We start from the raw sequence: 21,044 nt of genomic DNA, 5'->3' as shown, positions 1-21,044 counted from the left end.
GACAGTCAATACTGTTTTTAAGCACAACCACAATCAATCCCAAACTGCGTATTTATTATTGTAGCCATGACAACAAAGTTCCACTAAACTTAACAAAGTAGTCATTTAAAACCAAACCACAATGTTTCTTTAACCTTAACAAAGTCATTATTTTAACCAAAGCATGATCTTTCCCTAAACCTAACCATTTCATTTCATTGCATTGTCACATCATAAAATGGATTTATTTTTCAACATTGATTTGCAGTGGTTTGGACGGGCACAGACAAATGTCAGCCTGATGTAGCGCTGGGAGTGTCATATCAGAAAACTCTTGTACATGTTGTTTTAGATGGCATGGACAAACAAGCTATTTTGTTGTTCAATTTGGAGGAGATCCTTACCGCACTTGAATTTTCATGCTCCTTAAAAGTGACAACACAGTGGCAAGTCATAAACCCAAAGCTGAGTCTGTGAAAAAATAAAAAATAAATCCGGCCACTAATGTGTGGGTGACATCACTAATACTGTATCCATGTTTTTCTGCAGCCTGCAGCTGGGATCAGCTCCAGCAACCAATGAAACAGACAAATGGAAAAGGAAAATTAAGAGACAGAAAGATGACAGGATGAAAGGAGCGATGGTAAACACTGCACCGAGGGAAGAAAATAAATATGACAGCTTCCTTTTCTCTCCATTCCTTCTGTTTTTATTTTGTGAGTGACTTTCTCTTTCTCTCTGGGCCTGCCTGCCAATGCCACAAAGGACATAATTTTTTTTCTGTGTTTGTGCACAGTGGAAGATGCCAGGGAAACTTCAGCTCTTTTCATTCTCCATAGTATTACCAAAAAAGCCTTTTGAATCACATAAACAAATAAATTGCATTTGTGTGCATGAAAGAGGCAGAAAACGCAGGGGAAAGAATGTAAGATGCATTTGTGTGTATTGCATGTGTGTGTGCGTGCATGAATGTCAGCAGGATCTCTAAACCAACAATCACGGATCAGTCAAAGAGGCTGCTGACATCATCATCCCAAATAAATGACAGCATGGTAAAAGAGCGCTGGTCCAAGGCCAGCGGGATCCAACAGTCACAGAATCCATAAGCCATAACAAACATTCAATTTTTCAAATAAACTACACTCCGTGGCCAAATCTGTCATCTTCATGGGGCCACTGAGGAACAGCAATGTCTGATTTTACTCCCACAAGATTTATTTGAGACATTCTTATTCATGTTTGTTGTTTTGTTTCGTACACGCAGCATGTTTTCTAGTGTTTATTGGCAAAACTTCTGTTCATTTCTCTGTCTATGACTGTACACAGATTAACTGGCACCATGTTTTCCCTCCATCTGTCTGTTTGACTTTGTATTTTTTGCTATCTGCTCTGATATGTGCATATTTCATAATGGTTCTCTTTGTGCTGCCTTGTCATCATTTGAACTCTGCCTATGGCTGCATCCACCACGGTGAAGCATTATACAAGTTTGAGTCTGATATTAAACTAAAATTAATCTGGGTTAGAATAAGACATATGCACAGGCTATACAGTGGGGTTTCTTAAAGGTTAACCCTGGCATTTTGGAGGTTTTGAAACAGTGTCGCGACAACTGTGTTTGGAAATGAAATCCAGATAAAATAAATCTCAACTGTTAAATAAATACAGAAAAGGTGCCAAAAAGTATTGAATTACTTTTTTTTTGGGGGGGGGGGGGGGGGGATATCTCCAATTTCCTCTGGTGTGGGTGGTGGGGGACTTTGGACTCCTAACCTCAGTATTCCTAAAATTCTGGCTACGGCCCTGGTAGCAACATGTCTTACCTGACAGTGTCCCTTTTACTTACCTCAGTGTGAACTCTGGTACTACAAAGAAATGTTTTTTACAGGTTATTTATTTAGTTATCTGTTTATGTATTGATCAAGTCATTGTATCTGGATGGACCAAATCATAAGCTTCTCCGTTTTTTGTTATAGTAAGAAAAGATTGGATTCAAAAATTGAACAAATTGATGAAATATAGATAGATAGATAGATACATAGATAGATAGATAGATGCAGGCTGGTCAGTGGGTGCATGTTGTTTTTGCTCTGATGGGATAAATAAAACTGTGAGGACGTCATTTGGGCCAAACTATTAATAAGAATGTCATCTCGGTTCCCCCCCACCCCACCCCACCCATCCCCCTTCCCTCCCCTCTGAACCCCATTACTCTTTTGGACACTTGCCCAATAGTGTCCGCATGGCAGCTGAACGCATGCGCAGCGGCGCGGTCTCCAGTAATGAAGTTGAGTCCAATGCCTGCGAACTGCCTGGTGCTCAAACTTGGACGCGAACCGAAAATAATGGTGTGCCCCGCACAAGTGAGCGGTCCGGTCACCGAGACCGAGTCCCGGGACTTGCGCTTGAGTTTGTAAATTAGTTTCATCGAGTCTGAATAACTCCTCGGGCTTGTGTGTGTGTGTGTGTGTGTGTGTGTGTGTAAGTGCGCGCGCGCGCGCGCGTGTGTGTGTTTTTCTGAGGGGGGGGGGAGTCTCGCTGGTAATGGCCAGCAGTGGCTGAAGTGTTTTGATCCAGTCAGTGACAGCCTGCAAACAGCAGGGAGAGCTGTGCGGCGACCACACTGCATTTGATTATGAGAGCCTCCAAGAAGTGAAGGAAATCTGGGAGCTGATTTCTCGCCGGGACGAAAAATAATTTCGACGCAGGTATGCTCACTTTTTGTTTCTCTGTTGTCAGACAGTCACAGATCTGTGGTTTTTACTCTGTCAAACAGCAGGTCAGTGACTGTTTGGGAGGCTGAAGTGACGGGATGTTAACTCGGTAGCTGTCATAGTTTCTGACTTTGATTCAGCCTTATTCATTCAATGAATTTTCAGAAATAATTATCAAAACGCATATTTATTTAAAATACGCTTTTATATGACAAGATTTCTTTTCTGACTGAATTAGAAACGGTTTAATTTTCACAGTTGACAACAATAATAATATCATGAATTTCTTTATGTGAACTGTTGTTGTCAGGCAGCTACATACACACTGATAAATCAAAGGAGATAATATTTGTGTCTGTCAGTTTGGGATTGAGTCTAAACTTCATCCTCGGCAGGTTTAAAACCGCTTAAATTGATTTTATCCAGCTATTTATTTTCAGGTAAAGATTTTACCTTTTACAAATTGGTATTAACTGTAAATGAATATGAAATTAATCAGCTCCATTCATGTAAAATTGTTGTTACCTTTTTTTTTTTTTTTACTAAGAAAAAAATGATAAAAATGACATGATGAAAATAAAATTGGCTTTAATCTGATAATTATTTGTCATCTGAGGATCTTTGAGGTGCAGGTCAGTGTCATTTCTACATCCTTTTTTTAAATCCAGATTTCATCAGTGGACTCATGGAGGATTTTAGTCTCCTCAGCCTCCATCCCTTCGGCGTGTCCACGGTTTTTTCCTCCCCATCTCTCCTCTCATCCCACGTGGAGTTTGTGTTTATATTTGATATGTAGGGAAATAGGAATCTTATACCACGGGCCGGGGCCTGACTCTCAGGGCTTGAATGGCCCCTGGCTATTGGCCTGCCCCTAACAACATGACAAGTTACGCGCCGACTCAGAATCTGATAGGGGCCTACTGCGCCGTGATCCATACAGATTAGATTTCACATTAAGGACTCATACTTAACCAACGCGCATTAATGCGCAAGAGTTGGGAGGACAGGATTTGGTCCGTGGAGATTTGGGGGGAAAAGATAAATTCTTGCGTACACACAGTCTGAAAATAAATTCATATCCCGGCCTTTTTATTTATTTATTTTTTAAATTGAATACACTCACACTGGAAACTGCTCTTAATTTGAAAATGTGCTGTAGCTAAGGAAAATATTACATCGGCCTGGCGTTTACTGTCTTATAAAAATATATACTCAAGTGTTTGGAAAGGCAATATCAGTTTATGTGGGGCATTTTAAGCCAATAAATTCTACCTCTTTATATCGTATCTATTTCACATTTTATTTTTGTTCCTTTTTGTCATTTAGTAATTTTATTTTACTCCTGCAGGATAATGATCTAAAATACTGTATTTTATTAACCCCAATATAATACTAAAAAACAGTTGCTTGGAATTTGGCCTTGAAGCTTAGAGAGGTGCAAAATGACGTTTTTATTAAAATTTAATTTATCATTGTGAGCCAGTAATTAAGAAAAACCTTTACGTTCTCACGTGGAAATTTCTCTTAATCGTTTTTGTCTATAGATCTCACTCTTTACAGTTTTTGTTGTGGTCCACATGAGACATTTTTTTATTTTTGTTATTATTATTATGGTTACGCACAGTTATTCTCACGAATAAAGTGTGTGTGCGTCCTCAGTATAGCTGCTGGAAATATTAACTGTGGCCCAGTTAAACCCAGAGTTACAGATATAAGTAAGAGGAATTGCCTGCATCTTAAATGTTAACAATAAAGACATTTGGGAAGATCATTCCATAACAGTGACATCTAAAAAAATCGATTTATGTGTTTAAAAAAAAGATTGCTAAGTCAGTTCAATATGTGACTTTTCACTGCAGCCTCTCCAGCCAGCAGTCGAGTCTGCGGTTTGTCCCACATTCTCCCCTCTTCGGCTTTTATAGCGTGAAATTACCGCAGTGTAGCTGTGCAGTCCACTTTCCTCTTCTTCTTCTTCTTCTTCTTCTCCTCCTCCTCCTCCTCCTCCGCCGTCCCATATGTGTTTCTTATGTCGCTGTCAATAGCCATAGTGAGAAATATAATTCTCTCTTCTGGGACGCTGAAGGAAATGGCAGGCATTATTGATTCCCTGCGCAGTGTCAGGTAACCGCTGGGTGGTTTTCAGGGCCACGCGGGGCAGTCATGTGTAGTAGGGGTACAACACACAATAAGTGGGCAAACTAGTTGGTTATCATCAGTTCACAAAACGTAAGCATTTTTAAATGCATCAGATGTCAGATATTTATTTTTTAACGTCCTAAGCTAATCTGAAATAATCTTACACTCCCTATGAGTGTCACACACACTGTATCTTTAACACTTTGATGTCCCAAAAGTCAGACAAACCCTTCACCACTCATGAAAATGATGGGTGAACTTCAGTTTATGTGTGTTCATGGCCCACTGCATCCCTGCTAAACAAGACTAAGTCATGTAGGGGAGAGTGAAAGGCAACCAGATGTAAGAAGGCTGATTCTGCCCTCCACAAAGGTGAGAGAGAGAGAGAGAGAGAGAGAGAGAGAGAGGGAGAGAGAGAGAGAGGGAGGGAGGGAGGGTTGGGGGGGTCAGGGAGGCTTGGGCACAAATCAATTCACCTGAGAGACGCATTATTAGGGCCCGAGCAACGAGTTGCGTGGGCCCAACGGGGCCATGCAACGAGTTGCAAGGACCCTCTTGTTTTCGGTCTGTTTATTATTATTATTATTATTATTATTATTATTATTATTATTTTTTTTCTTCTTTTTCCGCCTCTTAGATCGGCTTTTTGAGGGCCTTAACATGCGTGAAAACTTACCAAAATTTGCAGACGCGTCAGGCACGGCGAAAAATTTAATAATTTAGGGGTCTTGAGCATGGGCGTGGTAAAATGCCCTCGGTAGCGCCACCTACATTTTTAAACGGAACAGCCCCTCAAGCCCGTTGCGCCTAAAAATCTGAAAATCTGCACACATATGTAACATCCCATGACGCACCAAAAAGTCTCTTGGAGCCATATTCTAAACCCAACAGAAAGTATTTTTATTTTGACCGGAAGGTGAAAAAATTGTGTGTTTTTGGCCATTTCCAGGGGTCGCTTGAACGCGAACTAGTCCTAGACGCATTATCCCATTGACTTCAAAACTTAATAGTATGTTCTTAAGACATAGACGATGTTAAATTGCGGCAGATTTTGAGTTTTTGTTGAAGGGCGTGGAAGTTATGGCCCCTCAAAGTTCGATTACTCGCCACGAAACAGGAAGTTGCTTTATTTTTGCTATATTTCGGCCATACTTTGTCCAAACTGCATCAAACTTTACAGGATTGTTAATGGTACCTATCTGCACACATCCATATGTCAATATTCATACAATTGTTGTAGCGCCACCTATTTATAGCAGGAAATGACATATTTTATAGTGTGATGTCCAGTTTCTAGACGGGTGACCAGATTCACTTCAAATGTTGTCAGCCCCTCCTTGACAATTTTTGGAAGACTGGCTCCGAAAATTGTGAGTTTGGGTCGAAGCGTGTGCCGGTTCTGGCCCGTCAAAGTTCGGAAACCCAACTTCCTGTTTGAAACCTCAGATTTTGGGGTAACTTCCTGTTGCGACTCTCTACTTTATCCTACAGATGGAGCCATTGTATTACTCTTTGATGGGTTTTTGGAAGGGGGTCTCTGTGTGTGTGTGTCTGTGTGTGTGTGTTTGAGGGGGGAGGGGAAGAGGAGTTGATTGAGTCTGTGAGAAGCTGCCACAGGGAGGTTACAGTCAAGAGAGCCATGAGCTGTCACAGATGATGAGTTCTGAAAAATATTATCACAGAAAATAATTAGCATAAAAGCTTTTATTTTAAATTTGTTGCAACAAATTCAGGTTTCTTACAGCATTTTCCTTATTGAAAACTAAATTCTACCTGAAATGTATCAATAAAAATCTTCTTTTGCAGTTAATGTCACCAGTTTATAGTTTAGTTTTAATAGCATTCCCTGTCACTGATGTGCCTTTAATTATCGGTTCTATCAGGGATCATTTATGTGTTTATCTTACGGGGGTGAGCCACCTCACAGGTTGGTTATATTACCTGTTGACCTCAGCTCAGTGAGCTAAGACAATGTTTAATGCAGTGTTTTTTCTGATATGAAAATGGATATTATTCAGCACATCTAACCTCAGCAGGCCCCTCTTCAGAAACTCATATCTGCAGATGTCAAAGCTGGCTCAAAAAATTAAACTGGCTTCAAATTAATTTTAAGGAATTGTAGGTTATTTTGAATTCATGTAATCTTTCTCCATCACCCTTTCTGTTTCTTTCCATCTCTCTACTCATCTTCTCCCATATGTCTCCCCTTGACCAAAGCTGAGCGTGGATTGATGCTGTCTTTACAGTTTGGTTTTGATCAGTTAGGAAATTTCACACGGGGTCAGCTGATTTTTTCGTGTTACTCAGTGTACGGCGACAGGAAAAGTGCACTAGGTCCACGGGCGTCGAGGTGAACCAGCTGAATATAAGCCACTCAAGTTGACGACAAGTGCATTGAAAAGTAAAAGCTGCTGGCCTTTACCTTTTCTTTGTCAAAGCGCCTGTTCGGCAAGTAGTTAGTAAAGTAATATTTTCAGCCTTGTCCACAGTCTCATAACATGTTTAACAGGAAGCACAGCACGCTGGTTAAGCTCATGGCAAACTGTTACTAACAGCTAAAATGAAAGCTTGTCTGTATATAGTCTAACTGGTTAGTTTGTCACTAATCTCCAAATTTTGCAAATTGCTATAAACTTCACTCTCTTAAACCAGTAACAGTCTGAGCTGGACTGATAGGGGTCTGTATGGATAAAGATAAAATCCTAATGATACCCATCCCTACAGCTGGTTAGTGGCTTCGCCCTGACTTTAGGCAGATGAGATATTCACTGTTCAAATAACTTCATTATAAGCCTTGTTTAAGCATAAATGATTTATATATGCACCCAATAACAGAACTTAAAAAAATGCTTTTGCTCAAAGCTCAAAGCTTTTAAACTCAAGTTAAAACTGAGTTTTATCTCCTTTTGGGAGGGGGTATCTGTGTGTGTGTGTGTGTGTGTGTGTGTGTGTGTGTTTGTGTTTGTGTTTGAGGGGGGAGGGGAAGAGGAGTTGATTGAGTCTGTGAGAAGCTGCCACAGGGAGGTTACAGTCAAGAGAGCCAAGAGCTGTCACAGATGATGAGCTCTGAAAAATATTATCACAGAAAATAATTAGCGTAAAAGCTTTTATTTAAAATTTTTACATCTCGGAAGTGTGAACTGTTACGCCAGCGTGTGCCCTGCGACCTGCGTTGACCCCGCGGTTGCCGGGGTCCCGCGGTCGCCGCTCCCCCGACGGGCGCCGGGTGCGAGGGCCCGTTCAACGCTGCTCGCAGCTTTAATTGTCTTTGGTTTCAGGCGAGGAGGAGCTGAATGCTATGAAAAATTAAAAGGATGCCAGTTAGTTTAAAGGATCGAGCCAGAAAACTCCACGGTGCACGAGCACATGCACGCACACACACACACACACACACGCACGCACACACACACACACACACACACACACACACACACACACACACACACATATATATTGAACTAACTGAAAAAAGTCATATATGTCATACATCCTCCCCTAGTTTAATGTGTGCTTGTTAGTGTCCCTCATGTTAATTTAAAATGCTGATCAGCCTTCATAGAAGAGAAAACAGTCCATTTATCCCTTATGTGTCTTTACTGTGAATACAACATGCATATACACACACCTTTCACACACTGGTTTGTGTGATATATGCTGTTGTGTAGTAGACCTTTATTCACTTAGCCAACCGCAAAGCCTTGATTACATTGTGCAGAACGCACGGCATTTGCAGCCTGTTCCCTCAAAGTGCAGGTGCAGGAGAATAAGTTGAAGTGAAATAGAGCAGTTGCATAAAAATGTGTTTTATTCGTGGGGAAGACTAGCTGGAAATGGTTCAGCGGCACTCCTTACCACACTTGGTGGGAACCACAGATCTAATGACAGGGAAGGACTTTTGTGTTTGCATGCAAGTGCGTGTCTTTGCAAACCACTCTTTTGTTCAACTGTCAAACTTTTCTGACGGCCTTTGCACGATACAGCAGAGAGGAGCCATTTTGTGCTGTTCTGTTGGTTGATGCATTGTTTTCCATTGTTCCAGCTGGGCCTTTTGTTGCAACGTCATTCTCTGTATGACAGAAACAAGGAGGAAAAGAAAGAAAGAAAAGACAATGTGAATTCTGTCTTCGTTTTTTCTGATCGCAGCATCTTATCTCACTCGAAGCTGTAGACGATCACCTCGGCCTCTCCATCACTCCAGACTCCTGCACCAACCTGTCTCCTGTCTAGTATTAATAGGGTCACTCACTGTCTTCGTGAGCTAGCTAGCCACTGTGTCTGTGGTCCAGAGCCAGCCAAGCAGCCGTATCATTTACACTTCTCCATTTTCATTGTTGATATTTACTTCTGCAATTATCTCTCCGCTTCACCCTCGGCTGAAGATGATATGCCGAAGTTAACGCTGCTGCTTCCCTCCTTCAGTCTCCTGTTGCTCACACATAAACACGCTGACAGAAGGCCTGACCGACAGATGCACAAAGGCATGAAAAAAAGGAGGGAAATTAATACAGTATGATGGGTGGTTTTGTCCAAAATGTGATTAAATTTTGGTGGTCAGACCCACAAGACCCACCGCAAAACAGTTAGTGCAGGTGATCATTCACCATTAAACCTGTGCACAGGTGAATAATAAAAAGGTGACTTCTTTTTCTATCCACTGACCCACTTTTTATTTTCTCTTTTTCGCCCCTCAAGTGTGCAGTGGATCACAACCAAAGAAGCCATGGAGGCCTCACAGGACCTCAACGAACAGATGGTGAGTTAAGGGCTACTGTATGCATGTAAGTGTGTGTGAGTGTGTGGTGGGTGTGTGGGTGGTTGAGTATACCTTTTATCGGCCACACAAGCCTGAGCATGGGTGCAATGGAGAGATGCGTGTATGCCCCTGTGTGTGTGTGTGTGTGTGTGTGTGTGCGCGCGCTAACACACAGCAGATGTGGTTCAGTGAGGGTACAGTAACCATATGGCAGCAGTCAGAGTGAATGAGACTTGGACATAGACATCAATTTAGGAGCCGTGTGTGTGCATGTGTGTATAAGTGTCCACAGGAGAGCGTAGAGAGGTGCACGTAATTCCACTTAATTCATAATCTTTTAAATTGCTGATCAACTAAATTTTAAAAAGTTGGGACTTATTTTTTTGCTGTTTCTGTAGACCTCTGTGACACACTTAGGCGCGCGCGCACACACACACAAACACACACAGCCCTGAGGGTTTGTTAGTGTCTCAGCACAGCAGGCCGTCTCTGCGTCACGTCAGCACAGCGTCCCAGTTCTGCTTGTTTAAAGATCAGGCCGTATTGTTGGGAAAATGATTTTGGCGGCGAGCGAGGTCCACTCGCATTTCAAAGTCGTTAGTCAGCCACCAGAACAGGTGTAATTTCATCTCCTCCTCCTCCTCCTCCATCAAGCCTGGTTCTCTCTCTCCCTCTCACCCCCACCCCCCACCTTCCCTCTGACCTGCCAGCCTCGACAGTAATAATAGCACGAAGTGGGACAGAGCACATGAAGTATGTTGTTTTTCTCCCACTTTTTGTGTTGTTCTGTCAGACTCGCCCTGGGTTAGGTTACGGGCTGACCCCAGTGGAGCACTGTCACTCACACGTACTGTACTGCACATGAACACAACAACACAAACACACAGAGAATTACCAAGAAAGAAAGGAGGAAAGAGAGGAGCATCCATCTTGTCTTGCTGACATCCAAATATCAAATATTGATGTCCATATTCCACAATTACTTCACCTGCTTTAAATAGGGCAGTGATATCATTTATAATGTGAATTTGAGCTGCGGCTTCAAAGACATTGATTAATTGTTCAGGTTGGAAATGAGACCTCAGAGCAAGGGCAGAGATTTTAATCATACCTCACAAACCTATAAGCTTTTAGAGCTGAGGTTTGTGAGTTCTGCAAACGTGTCATCTTTCCTGTTTTTTTGCAGGAAATATTGAAGTTTGCTACGTAAAACTGATGCTCAGTTAATTCAATTTGATTTGCTGTTGTAGATTTATTTGTGATTCAGTGTTTAGTATCAATGATTTGTGAAATTTTAGGTTTTATATACAGTTTATAACTGACACAAAATTTCCAATTTATTAGGTACACTTAGCTAAAATCAATACAGTCTAATTCAAGAGCCCTGCATTAATGAACGATGTAATTTGTGATTTTTTTTTTTTTTTTGGTTGCTAAAAATGCTCTGTTGCATTATACTTAAATGTGTTTCCAATGTTTAGTCAACCTTCACTGATAGCAATGGGAGGACATAATTGTGTGTAAAGTGTATAAGAGAATAAAATCAGTAAAGTGAAAATGTTTCCCAACTGCAACTAATGATTATTTCCATTATAGATTAATCTTATAGCCTAGAAAATGGCAAAAAAATGTTGTTGGGAAAAAAGAGAAAAATAAAAAAGCCTATCACACTGTCCCAAAGCCCAAGTTGACACATTGAAGTGTCTTGTTTTGTCCAACCAAAAATCAAAAACCCAAAGGTATTTAGTTTAATAGTATATGAGATGAAGAAATCTCAATGAGAAGCTAAAAACAAGTAACAACTGGCATCTCTGATGAAAAATGACTAAAAAGGATGAATCCTATCAGAATAGTTGTTAGTTATCTTTCTGTGGAGCCTGTGCAGGCAATCAATAACAAAAACTAAGATGATATTCGTGTCATACAAGAATATCAGTGTTGTGCATTGTAAATAAAATGTGCTTTTCTGCTCAGTTTCAAGTTTTGTTAAATGACTTTTTGGCTGAAACTGTATTTGCAGTTTTGTATTGCAGTTATACTCTCACTCTGATTACATCTGAACCTCAAATTATCAAATGACAGCTTTCTCAAGTTTGATTTAACTTCAATTGAGAATGAAGTTTTAATTTGTAAATTGATTCAGTAATTGCAATTCATTTCCTTTGACTGTTTCCCTCTTGTTTAATATTTAAACTGAAAGTGGCTAATTCTTTCCCCACGCTGCTTCATTGAAATAGTCCTGTCTCGGGTGACTAAGAAAACAGCGTGGACCTCACACACAAAGTTTCGGGGAGTTGTCTGTTGATACCTGATACCCCCACCACCCTTCCCTCTACCCTTTAAAGTCCACCCGTCCCTTACTTCCTCCACCCCGCCCTTTTCCCACCACATCCATCGCTCGTCATCTGGGTTATGGTCAGGCGTCCTCTCTGGCCGCCTGCTTGCCGAAGGCCAGCCTGCCGTCTGGGGTCCTCAGGGAGCGCTTGAAGGAGCCCGAGGCAGGCCAGCAGTGGTTAGCCCCGTAATGCTACTTTTAGCTTGTTTTAAGTGTCTCACTCCACCTGTTTCACATACTTGTTTAGCTTTGGGGAAAAGGTGATAACTGTTTTTTCTTTAATGTAGCTCTGTGAGACAACGATTAGAAGACAATGCTGTTTGGATCAAATGTTTTATTACGAGTGTAGTGGAATCATTAGCATCAGTTTGTATAAGCATAAGCAGATAGACCAGCATGAGTCCTTGGGTATACACAGTCATGAACACACACAAACTCCACACACAGTCCCTCAATGACTCTTGATCCGACAGAGCCCTGATTGAAGTCTCCAGTCTGTTGGCTAACGGAGGAAGCACTGAGAGACGAGGGGGGAACGGTGGTGTTTGTTGACCCCAGGGAGCCTTGCAGGATTTAAACGTATGACCACGGGAAGAAAAAAGTGCGAGAGATGGAGGAGGGGGCTGAGGATGAAAAAAGAGGGAAAAAAGTTCTTTTAGCCATAGCCTTTTCCTCTGGTGCGCTGGGAGAGGCCCCGAGTATGGCAGCTGTCCCCAGTCTGTGTGTGTGTGTGACAGAAAAGAGAGAGAGAGAGAGACCGAGTTAGAGGAGGAAAGGGGTCAGGTTGCACCCCTCTTTCACCCCTACAACCCCATACAGACACATTCACACAAAGTTACATGCAGCAGCAGTAGCTAAATACGAGCACGGCCCAACCCTGATTGCCAAGATTGCATTGGCGTCATAGACAGTCGTTTCAAAATCTGGCCCGGCGACAAGGCATGTGGACAGATCACACCAGGAGTGTGGAGTGTAACAGCTACCCCCTGGCATCCCTCTAGTAGGCTGGCATCCTAGTTGTGGCACCGAGGTGCACTTCAATTTCAGCTTAGTGTACAGTGATTCTTGCAAGATTTATGTTTAGCTGACAGCTGAGTGCTGCTGAGAGTTTCTGTCGTTCAGACTTTTAGTCACCTCCGTCTAAGCTGTGCTGAGGGAAGAACAAATTTGGGACACTTAATAATTTCATGAAATAAAACTTATTGTTCTTGATTTCATTATGGTTATTTACTGTGGGAAAGGAGGAGATGAAGTCAAGCAGACAAGCAGACAAAAAAGGAAATGTGGAGAGTTCAAAAAATGCCATATCCCCCCAGGTTTTTACATTACTGTTTTTTTAATCTTTCTCTGGCATACTTAAAGTAGCGTAATCTCCACAGACAGCTGTTCACACAAATCTCAGACTGTTTATATGTTCTGAACTTACTAATGGTATTTGTAGTGATTGATTAAGTTATGATGAGTGGCTTGGAAATGCACCAAAATCAATAAAAAGTATATAAAGTTTGTCCGGTTGCTGTCTGCTCAGTTCCTTCGGAGCTGATGCTGACAGGACAGTTGTTTCTGGGGATGGAGACAGCCGAATGGAGGTTTGAGTTGGTGTTGACTGAATGGATAGAATTCCTCAATAACTCTTAAACGCCACGCACATCTTGCTTTCAGCTTGTCAGTTTAGCCTGGCATAAAGACTGGAAGCAGGGGGAAGCTAGCTTGGTTCTGTCCAAAGGTAACAAATCCACCTACCAGCACGTCTAAAGCTCAGCAACTAACATATTTCATCTTGTTTCTTTAGTCCATAGAAATACCAAAGTGTAAAAATGACAAGTTGTGGTTTTATACTGACAGACTATTTCTTGGCGGGAGGTTGTGACTTAATCAATAAGCTGTAGAGGTGGTAGGCTGATATAGTTACTTTTGGATGGAACCCAGCTATAGGTTTCCTACTGTTTCTGTTAGGTTCATCCACACAGTGAGCTGGTTCTTCTCAGAAATGAGGTTTGGAACATTGGAGAAATCAGCCAAAGTGAATACCTTAGATAAAATCCTACTATCATGTGAAAAACGGAATAAGAACTTCTAGAGCCTTTGTTTTGACATTACTTTTATTTAAGATGCATGAAATAGCCAAAACGTCTGTTTTTCACCAAAAACCTATTCAGTTCTAGTCTTGTTTCAGATAATTTATATCTCATATATAAGAGAGTTGAGTGAAAGTCTGGGCGGCCAGGGAAAGCCAGCTAGGTGTGAGGTCAGCAGGTCACAGACGGCCTGTGAAACAATCAAAGTCTGACAGAGTCGAAGCCCCCAAACAGACTGGAGAATCCATCTAGAAACCCAGAGCAACCCGGCGTGGGCTTTCTAGAGGAACGCACCAGACAGGAAACCACATGATATGTGTGCTTGTGTGTCTGTGTGAGAGTACACTGTATGTGTGTGTAGGTGTTTCTCTGTTATACACATATACTTTCTGTGGTGTGGGAAGGCTGAGGGTCATCTGAGTGGAGACTGTCTCATATTGTGACCATGCTTGTTTAATGGAAGTCAATCAAGGCACAATATTTCATGCCAAGATTCCCCACTTTATTGATTATTGAAGAGTTTTCAAGGAAAATCACATTATTGCCAGATGTTACATTTCTCTCCACTGAACATTTTAACATGATGGAAGTTGATTCTTAAAGAAACTGCACCAGTAATGACGCTGAATTCAAAACTCTTCCAAAAATTACATTACATGGACAGAAGTCCATGGTAAAGTAGTAAAACATTTTACTTCCCAGCAACTTCCATAAATAGAGACCTTGATAGCACAGCCCACCTTTTGTTCGCTCTGGTCTGTTCATCTGCCATTGGTTACAAAAAAAGGAGCATATTTTCCTCATTTTGCTGGGAAGGAAATGAAATTGCAACAATTGTGCTTTGGTTACGGAGGAACCTGCCTGCCCTGCCTGCCGCGAGAACTTCCTCTGCTGCCTCTGCTGGGAGATTGGATTTCTCTCTCTGCAGCGTAGAATCAGAGAGGTAGCAGAGGGGTCGCCGAGGCCAGATGGGCTGTGACCTGGGTCTCTGTACTGACAGACTTAATACTACATTCTAGAGCTGCAACTAATTTTTCGATTTCATATATTGTATATTTTCTTATTCCTTTGAAGTCCTTGGCTATAGACTGTTGTGTTCTTGTGACCAATGTGTTTTAGTGCCTGGCTGCAAACTAAATTAATTTTCCTCTGGATAACAGTTACTCACCCAGGTGACATCCTTAGATTTCTTGTTTTGTCTGTGCATCAGTCCAAAACCCAAAGATATTTAATTAGCAATTATTAAAAAAAAAAAAAGCATGAAAAAACAGAAAAGCAAGTCTTCTAGTTAGTGGATCTGGAACCAGCGAATGTTTGGCATTTGTGCTTGATAAATGAACAATGGATAATTGAAGGATTATCAGAATTGTTGATCAACTAAGTGATTAATTGACAAATTGTTTAAGCAGTATACATGACATGCATCTTCCAGGTAACTGACCTGGTTGAATTCCTCCGAATGCTTTGTCACTACCTGGTGTCACTTTTTAACCTTTTACCACCTCCTGTTCGACCTGTGAGATACTAGCTCTATCTAGGACGTTCACACACTGCTAATACTACTACAAAAACGTAATGTTTTAATAGATTGGACTCTTCGTCCTTTCAGTTGTTAAATCAGTCTAGGTGTAATGCACAGCAGATCATTAAATTAAAACCATAAAAATATTTGTCTTTCTATCTTTAAAGCAGGAGTCCAAGTATAAGGAATCATTGAAACTTTATGTCTTGCAAATTCTTTGCAAGGGTCGTTTAATGATCTTAAACAGTCCATTTGTTCTAATTAAAGCAGACCACCCCAAGAGGGGGGTGGGTGTTTAAGAGTTAATGTTATTCAAATTAATGAAGCACCAATCCGATTCACCTTATTAAGAGGATAAGGTCAGTTATATTCACTGAGTCATAATGGCCTGCTGACTCAGTTCTTTAGCACCCCAGCAGTCTCTGGCCTCATGTTACATTACATAAAACAAGACTTTAAAGTTGTGAATAAAAGAGCATTGGTATCAGCCTGGTACTCAGCATCAGGAGGAACAGCCTCACTCCCAAATTGTCACAAATGGACACTTGGTCAGGACCCCTTGGGATGGCTCTTTAATGCCCTGGGTACCTCAGAAGTGTCATTTTTCAGCATACAGGGTAGTCTTATAGACTTCCAATGTTCTCTGCTGTGTCAAAAGTTGATGCATGGGTCAAGCAGACCGCAGCCTGTTGTCTGCTGACGTACATGGGCCGAAAGCGCATTATGGTTTTGAAGTCCCAGTGAACTTTTTCTTTATTAAACCACACCACAGTCTTTCCCTAACCTTAACCGAGTGCCGTGAGTGCCTGAACATAACCATAAAAAAGTTTAATAATGCTGAAGTATACCCTGCATGTTGAAAAAGGACACAAAGAGGTATGCAGTGCATTAAAATGTATAGTATCCTATAGCATGCTTTCCATTATCACTGAGACCATGTCAGTTTTGTGTTTCTATTTTCAGTTTGTGCTAGATTTATTTACTGATCTTGTTACAACTTCCTGAGGAAGCACCTTTGTCCATGTGACTGTGTTTGAACTGGATCTAACCAGCTGCTGATGTCGACGCATCTTACTCTCCCTGTCCTTGATTTCTCTCTATCTGCCTGTCCGTTCCGTACCTCTGTCTTTCTGTCTGTCCCACCTTCTCTTTCTATCCTCTGGCCTGCCCGCCTCCTCGTCTCTCCCTCTGTGTCTCCGGCTAGAGTGATGATTCAGGGCCTATTGTGAAGTCAGCAATCCGATACAGAGCCAGCCCGAGAGCGGGGGGCGGTGGACGGTGGAGAGGGGGAGGGAAGGAGAGAGAGAGAGAGAGAGGTGGGGGGGTGAGAAACAGAAGGGATTATGAGTTTTCTCATAGCCAGGTCCATGCTGTCTGGAGCCTAGGGCACTTTGGCACCCTTACCTGTCCTCTGCTTTACCTGTTGCTCTCATTCTCTAATTTGGCCTGTGGTCTCTCCCTCTTTGTCTTCCTTTATCTTTATCTTTCTCACACCCCCGAGCTCTCTACTGTCCCTTTTTTGGGACTTTCTGCCCTTCTCTCTTTTCTTTTTTCACACTTACGTACATCCTCCTCTCCTTCAATCTGCCTCCCTTCTTCGCAGACATATGGTATTGTGAGTGATTTTATTAGGAAGATGATATGAAGTGTTTCGAGGCCTGGTATGATGGAACAGCTTGTGACTTCTGAGACACTCAACTCCTGTTCGCTCTCCTCGGCATGCTGGGCAGCAGTAACTCCTAATAATCGGCTGCATATCAGATCTGAGAGCAGATGGCATGTGTGTGTGTGAGAGCATACCTATCTGTCTGCTGAATGTCCATCCGTGTGTCTTTTTTTTTTTTAAAAGGATATCTACCTTATGTCGTACCCCTCACATGCACACGCTGTGATGTCATGAGCAGCATTATTTAACAGGCAGCTGGGAGGCCATTCATCATTTAATTAAAAGCGTCTGAAAGGGATCTGAGGCCTAATGAGATTAGCTTTAATTATTGATGCTGCTGCTGCTGCCACAGACACGCACTTACACACACAGGCTCACAAACACACGCACACACACTCCAGCTATGACCACCCTGGGCACTTAGACACTTAGACAGAATTAGACTCACACATAACACTTGCATGTGCACTTTTTGCTTTTCAGTTCTTCGCTGTCTTACCTGACCTTTTTCCTGGTGTACACACACACACACACACACATCACACCACACACACGCATCTCATTGATTTCACTGTGGGATGTGGAGTTGCTCAGGGTGTGGGTTGGTGCATTCAGAGGGGGAAAGGCTGCGTTATGGGGATTGAGCGGAGGGTGTGGGGGTTTGCGGTAGCTGCGGTCGGTTTTAGGGACGGAGAAGGGTGAAGAGGGTGGGGGGGTGGTGTTGTGTTTCTTCAGGTCTTGCACAGCAGCAGTGAGGAGCTCGTACTGTTCCAGGCCACTCGCTCTACTCTCCATTTCATCAAGTTGATTTCTGCCACAAAAACATGGAGTTGATATACAGTAACAGATGTATTTCAAAAACATTCTAAATGTCACTTAACCCTTTAACATCCTTTTCTCCCCTTTAATTTCCCCTTAAATGTATCCTTAAAATTCATCACACTCCATTAATTCCTTGTTTTGTAGTAAAATCAGTAACATGTGACGCTGTAAAAGTGGAATTTTGTCCAGAGAGTGTAGCACCAAGCTAATAGTAGATATGTGGGACAGTGGCTCACCACTGACACCATGTAGGTAGACTGTTCAGAATCTTTAATACCCATGCTCGGCTCTGTTCCTTTTACGGAGAAGCTTTTACTTTCCTTTTTTTTCTAAAGTTTGTTGCGTTGGCAGATGATAACGTCACAGCCCAGAAAAGGCATCTGTTAAAACTGAGCTAAATTTGGCTGAAAATTATATCCTTCACTCACCCTTTATTTCCCCTTAAGTAGCTTTGAGGTGTCAGTCGCTAGAACTTCAATTAAAGTTCTGCTGATCTGACCTCTGCTTGGCTTCACAGCATGAGCGTGTAATGACCAATCTGTGAGCTGCTGCTTGTTGTACTAAAGATTCTTCTTCTGAGTTTCTAAATCAAGCCTTCAATTAAATTACTATTGTTAACAAACAGGCATAAGTTAATAGAATTAGGACATATGTGTAATATTATATCCTATAGGCTATACCGTGACAACCTCTACCTTGGTTACTAATCTGTGCTCGTGCTATGACTCATACACATCGTGTAGCCTGGAGCTGGGCGTCATGTATTGACCCATGTATTGAGTCATTCAGATCAATTATTAAAGGCTGCTGAAGTTAATTGATTAATCATTTTGTCCATATAAAAGTGTTAACGATTAGTTATTTCAACCGTACACTTATCCACACACCACTCTGCAGTTATCAGTCCCTCTTTCTTTCTATTGATGTCTATTGTATTTTTAGATATTTCATGTTGAGCTGTGTGTTCTTTAGTGTTTCTGTGCCACTGAGTAGCGTGAGGGCCGGAGCGCTTATGTGTGTGTGTGCATGTGTGTGTGGTTGGTCAGCCGTGGACTGGTTTAGGTTTCTCCCAGTTGTTTTTTTAATCACTCTCATCAGATTAGCTGAGCAGGGGCAGTCGAGGCCAAACGCTTCACAATTAACAGCGCAGAACCGGCCCACGCACACACATACATACACACACACACATCCATCAGTGACTTTTCATTTGTCTCCGCCGACTAAAGCTGCATTAAATCATGTCTGTGATTCCCTCACTCTCCGAGACAATGAGGAGCCAATTTAAATGACAGATATGAAGACCACCAGGACGGCCAGTGGGATGGAGAGCAGCCTTAGTTACTGTTCTCCTCTACGGCTCCTCCTCCCCCAAACGTGTAGTCACAATAAGTCAATTAAATAAAAATTTTGCTGGGAATTTTAAAATTAGTGAGTTTAATTAACCACCCTTGAACCATTCCCTTAATTTTAAAGATTACCCTAAACCCATCAGGAATTACTTGCTAGCTTATAATTCAAATAATAATTCAACTCCATGCCTTGTCATCAGAAGAAATGCGTCATTTAATAAAAAACACGACTCTGTAAAAGTGACATTTTTAGCCAGGAGGCATAGCACCAAGCTAGCAAGAGCTATGCAGGGTAGCATCGGCAAGTCCCTATGCTAAGCTAGGCTAACTAGCTGCTGGCTGTAGCTTCATATCTATATATCTACCGATCATACAGACATCAGTGTGGTATCAAACTTTTGAAATTGAAACGGGGATTTAAGAATGATTTCAGAGGGTAAAACTGATTTCATAGGACAGGTCATTGGGAAGTTAACATTTTTTCTCTCCTTGATGATGTAGTTTAAACATATAAGGACAGGATCTGGACAGATTTCTTGGCAAAATACTAAATGGCCAATCCTTTGCATATATGACATATACACAAGTGTGGTATCACAGCAGTTATGATGCCTTTTCTAAATGCCCCATATTTGTCTGGATGCAGGGTAGAAGCTCATTCTTGGCCCCCATGTCATTTCTTCTTCTGCCTCATGTTAAAGGAAGAATTTAACAGAATGGGAAATAGGCTTACTGATTTTTATTACAAGAGTTTCATGAGAAGACTGATTCCACTCTCATTTCTGTATGTTAGAAGTAACGCTACAGCCAGAAGATTGCTACCTTAGCTTGGCATAAATGCTGGAAACAGGGAAAACTTGGCTCTCAGTGAAGGTTAAAAGAGAAAGAAAGAAAGAAAACTTCCCCCACCAGAACCACTAAAGTTCCTTACAGATTATAAAAAGCTTGTTTAATCTGTGCAAATACCTAAATGTAAAAATGACAGTTTGTGGTTTTGAGAGGGAATATATGCCAGACTCTTCTTCTTTCTTTGTCTTGAATCGCGCAACATCTCAGTGCTACATAGCTTGGAGCGACCATGCTGCATGTTGTTCTCTCATTTCTCAGATCATATTGTCTTGGGGGTTCAACGAAGAGGCCAACGTCTAGTTTTAGCTCTGTTTTTGTCTTTTTTTTTCTCTCTCTCTCTCTCTCCCTGGGCGAAGGTTCAAAGACATGTGATACTCGAGGTGCAGAAACTGCGTGTGAACATACTTTCATTTCTGTGTCCCTCAAATTGTGAGCAACGCCAGTCAGCTCTTGGCAGTTTCATGTGAGCATAGGCAGGTAGAGAGAGGTACCTAGTCAGACATAGAGAGAGAGATGTTTTTGGAGAGTACCTTTTCACCCAAACACCTCCTCCTCCTCCACCTCCTCCCTGCTCCACAGACTCACCCTGTTCTTCCCTTTCACTCCCTCATTTCTTTTTTTCTTTTATAGCTTCCTACTACACCTGAAAAAGGGGCATTTTTGGAGGTATAAAGAGAGGGATAGTTTTACACCTCCCCAGGCTGGGGGAACTGGGGGGCGGGTGGAGAAGAGTGGTGGAAGGGAGGGAGGAGGCTCGGCACAATGTATTTTACATGAAAGGAAGGGGATTGAGTTACCACACCGATAACCACTCATACAAATGGGGAGAGCAGAGAGCTTT

At 41.9% G+C, this 21,044-nt stretch overlaps 1 protein-coding gene across 1 annotated transcript in view; it reads left to right on the top strand.

Moving 5' to 3' along the window:
• The first annotated feature begins 2,269 nt into the window (after positions 1-2,269).
• eya4 (EYA transcriptional coactivator and phosphatase 4) overlaps positions 2,270-21,044 on the top strand; it is a 46,224-nt gene continuing 27,449 nt past the window's right edge. Inside the window, 2 exon segments of the mRNA XM_051071915.1 lie at positions 2,270-2,687; positions 9,522-9,582. Of these exon segments, the coding sequence (XP_050927872.1) occupies positions 9,550-9,582 (33 nt within the window). The 5' untranslated portion in view covers positions 2,270-2,687; positions 9,522-9,549.

The sequence above is a fragment of the Lates calcarifer genome, linkage group LG7_1 (genome assembly GCF_001640805.2).
Source record: "Lates calcarifer isolate ASB-BC8 linkage group LG7_1, TLL_Latcal_v3, whole genome shotgun sequence".
Taxonomy (NCBI): domain Eukaryota; kingdom Metazoa; phylum Chordata; class Actinopteri; family Centropomidae; genus Lates; species Lates calcarifer.
This window is presented reverse-complemented; position numbering and strand designations above follow the sequence as displayed.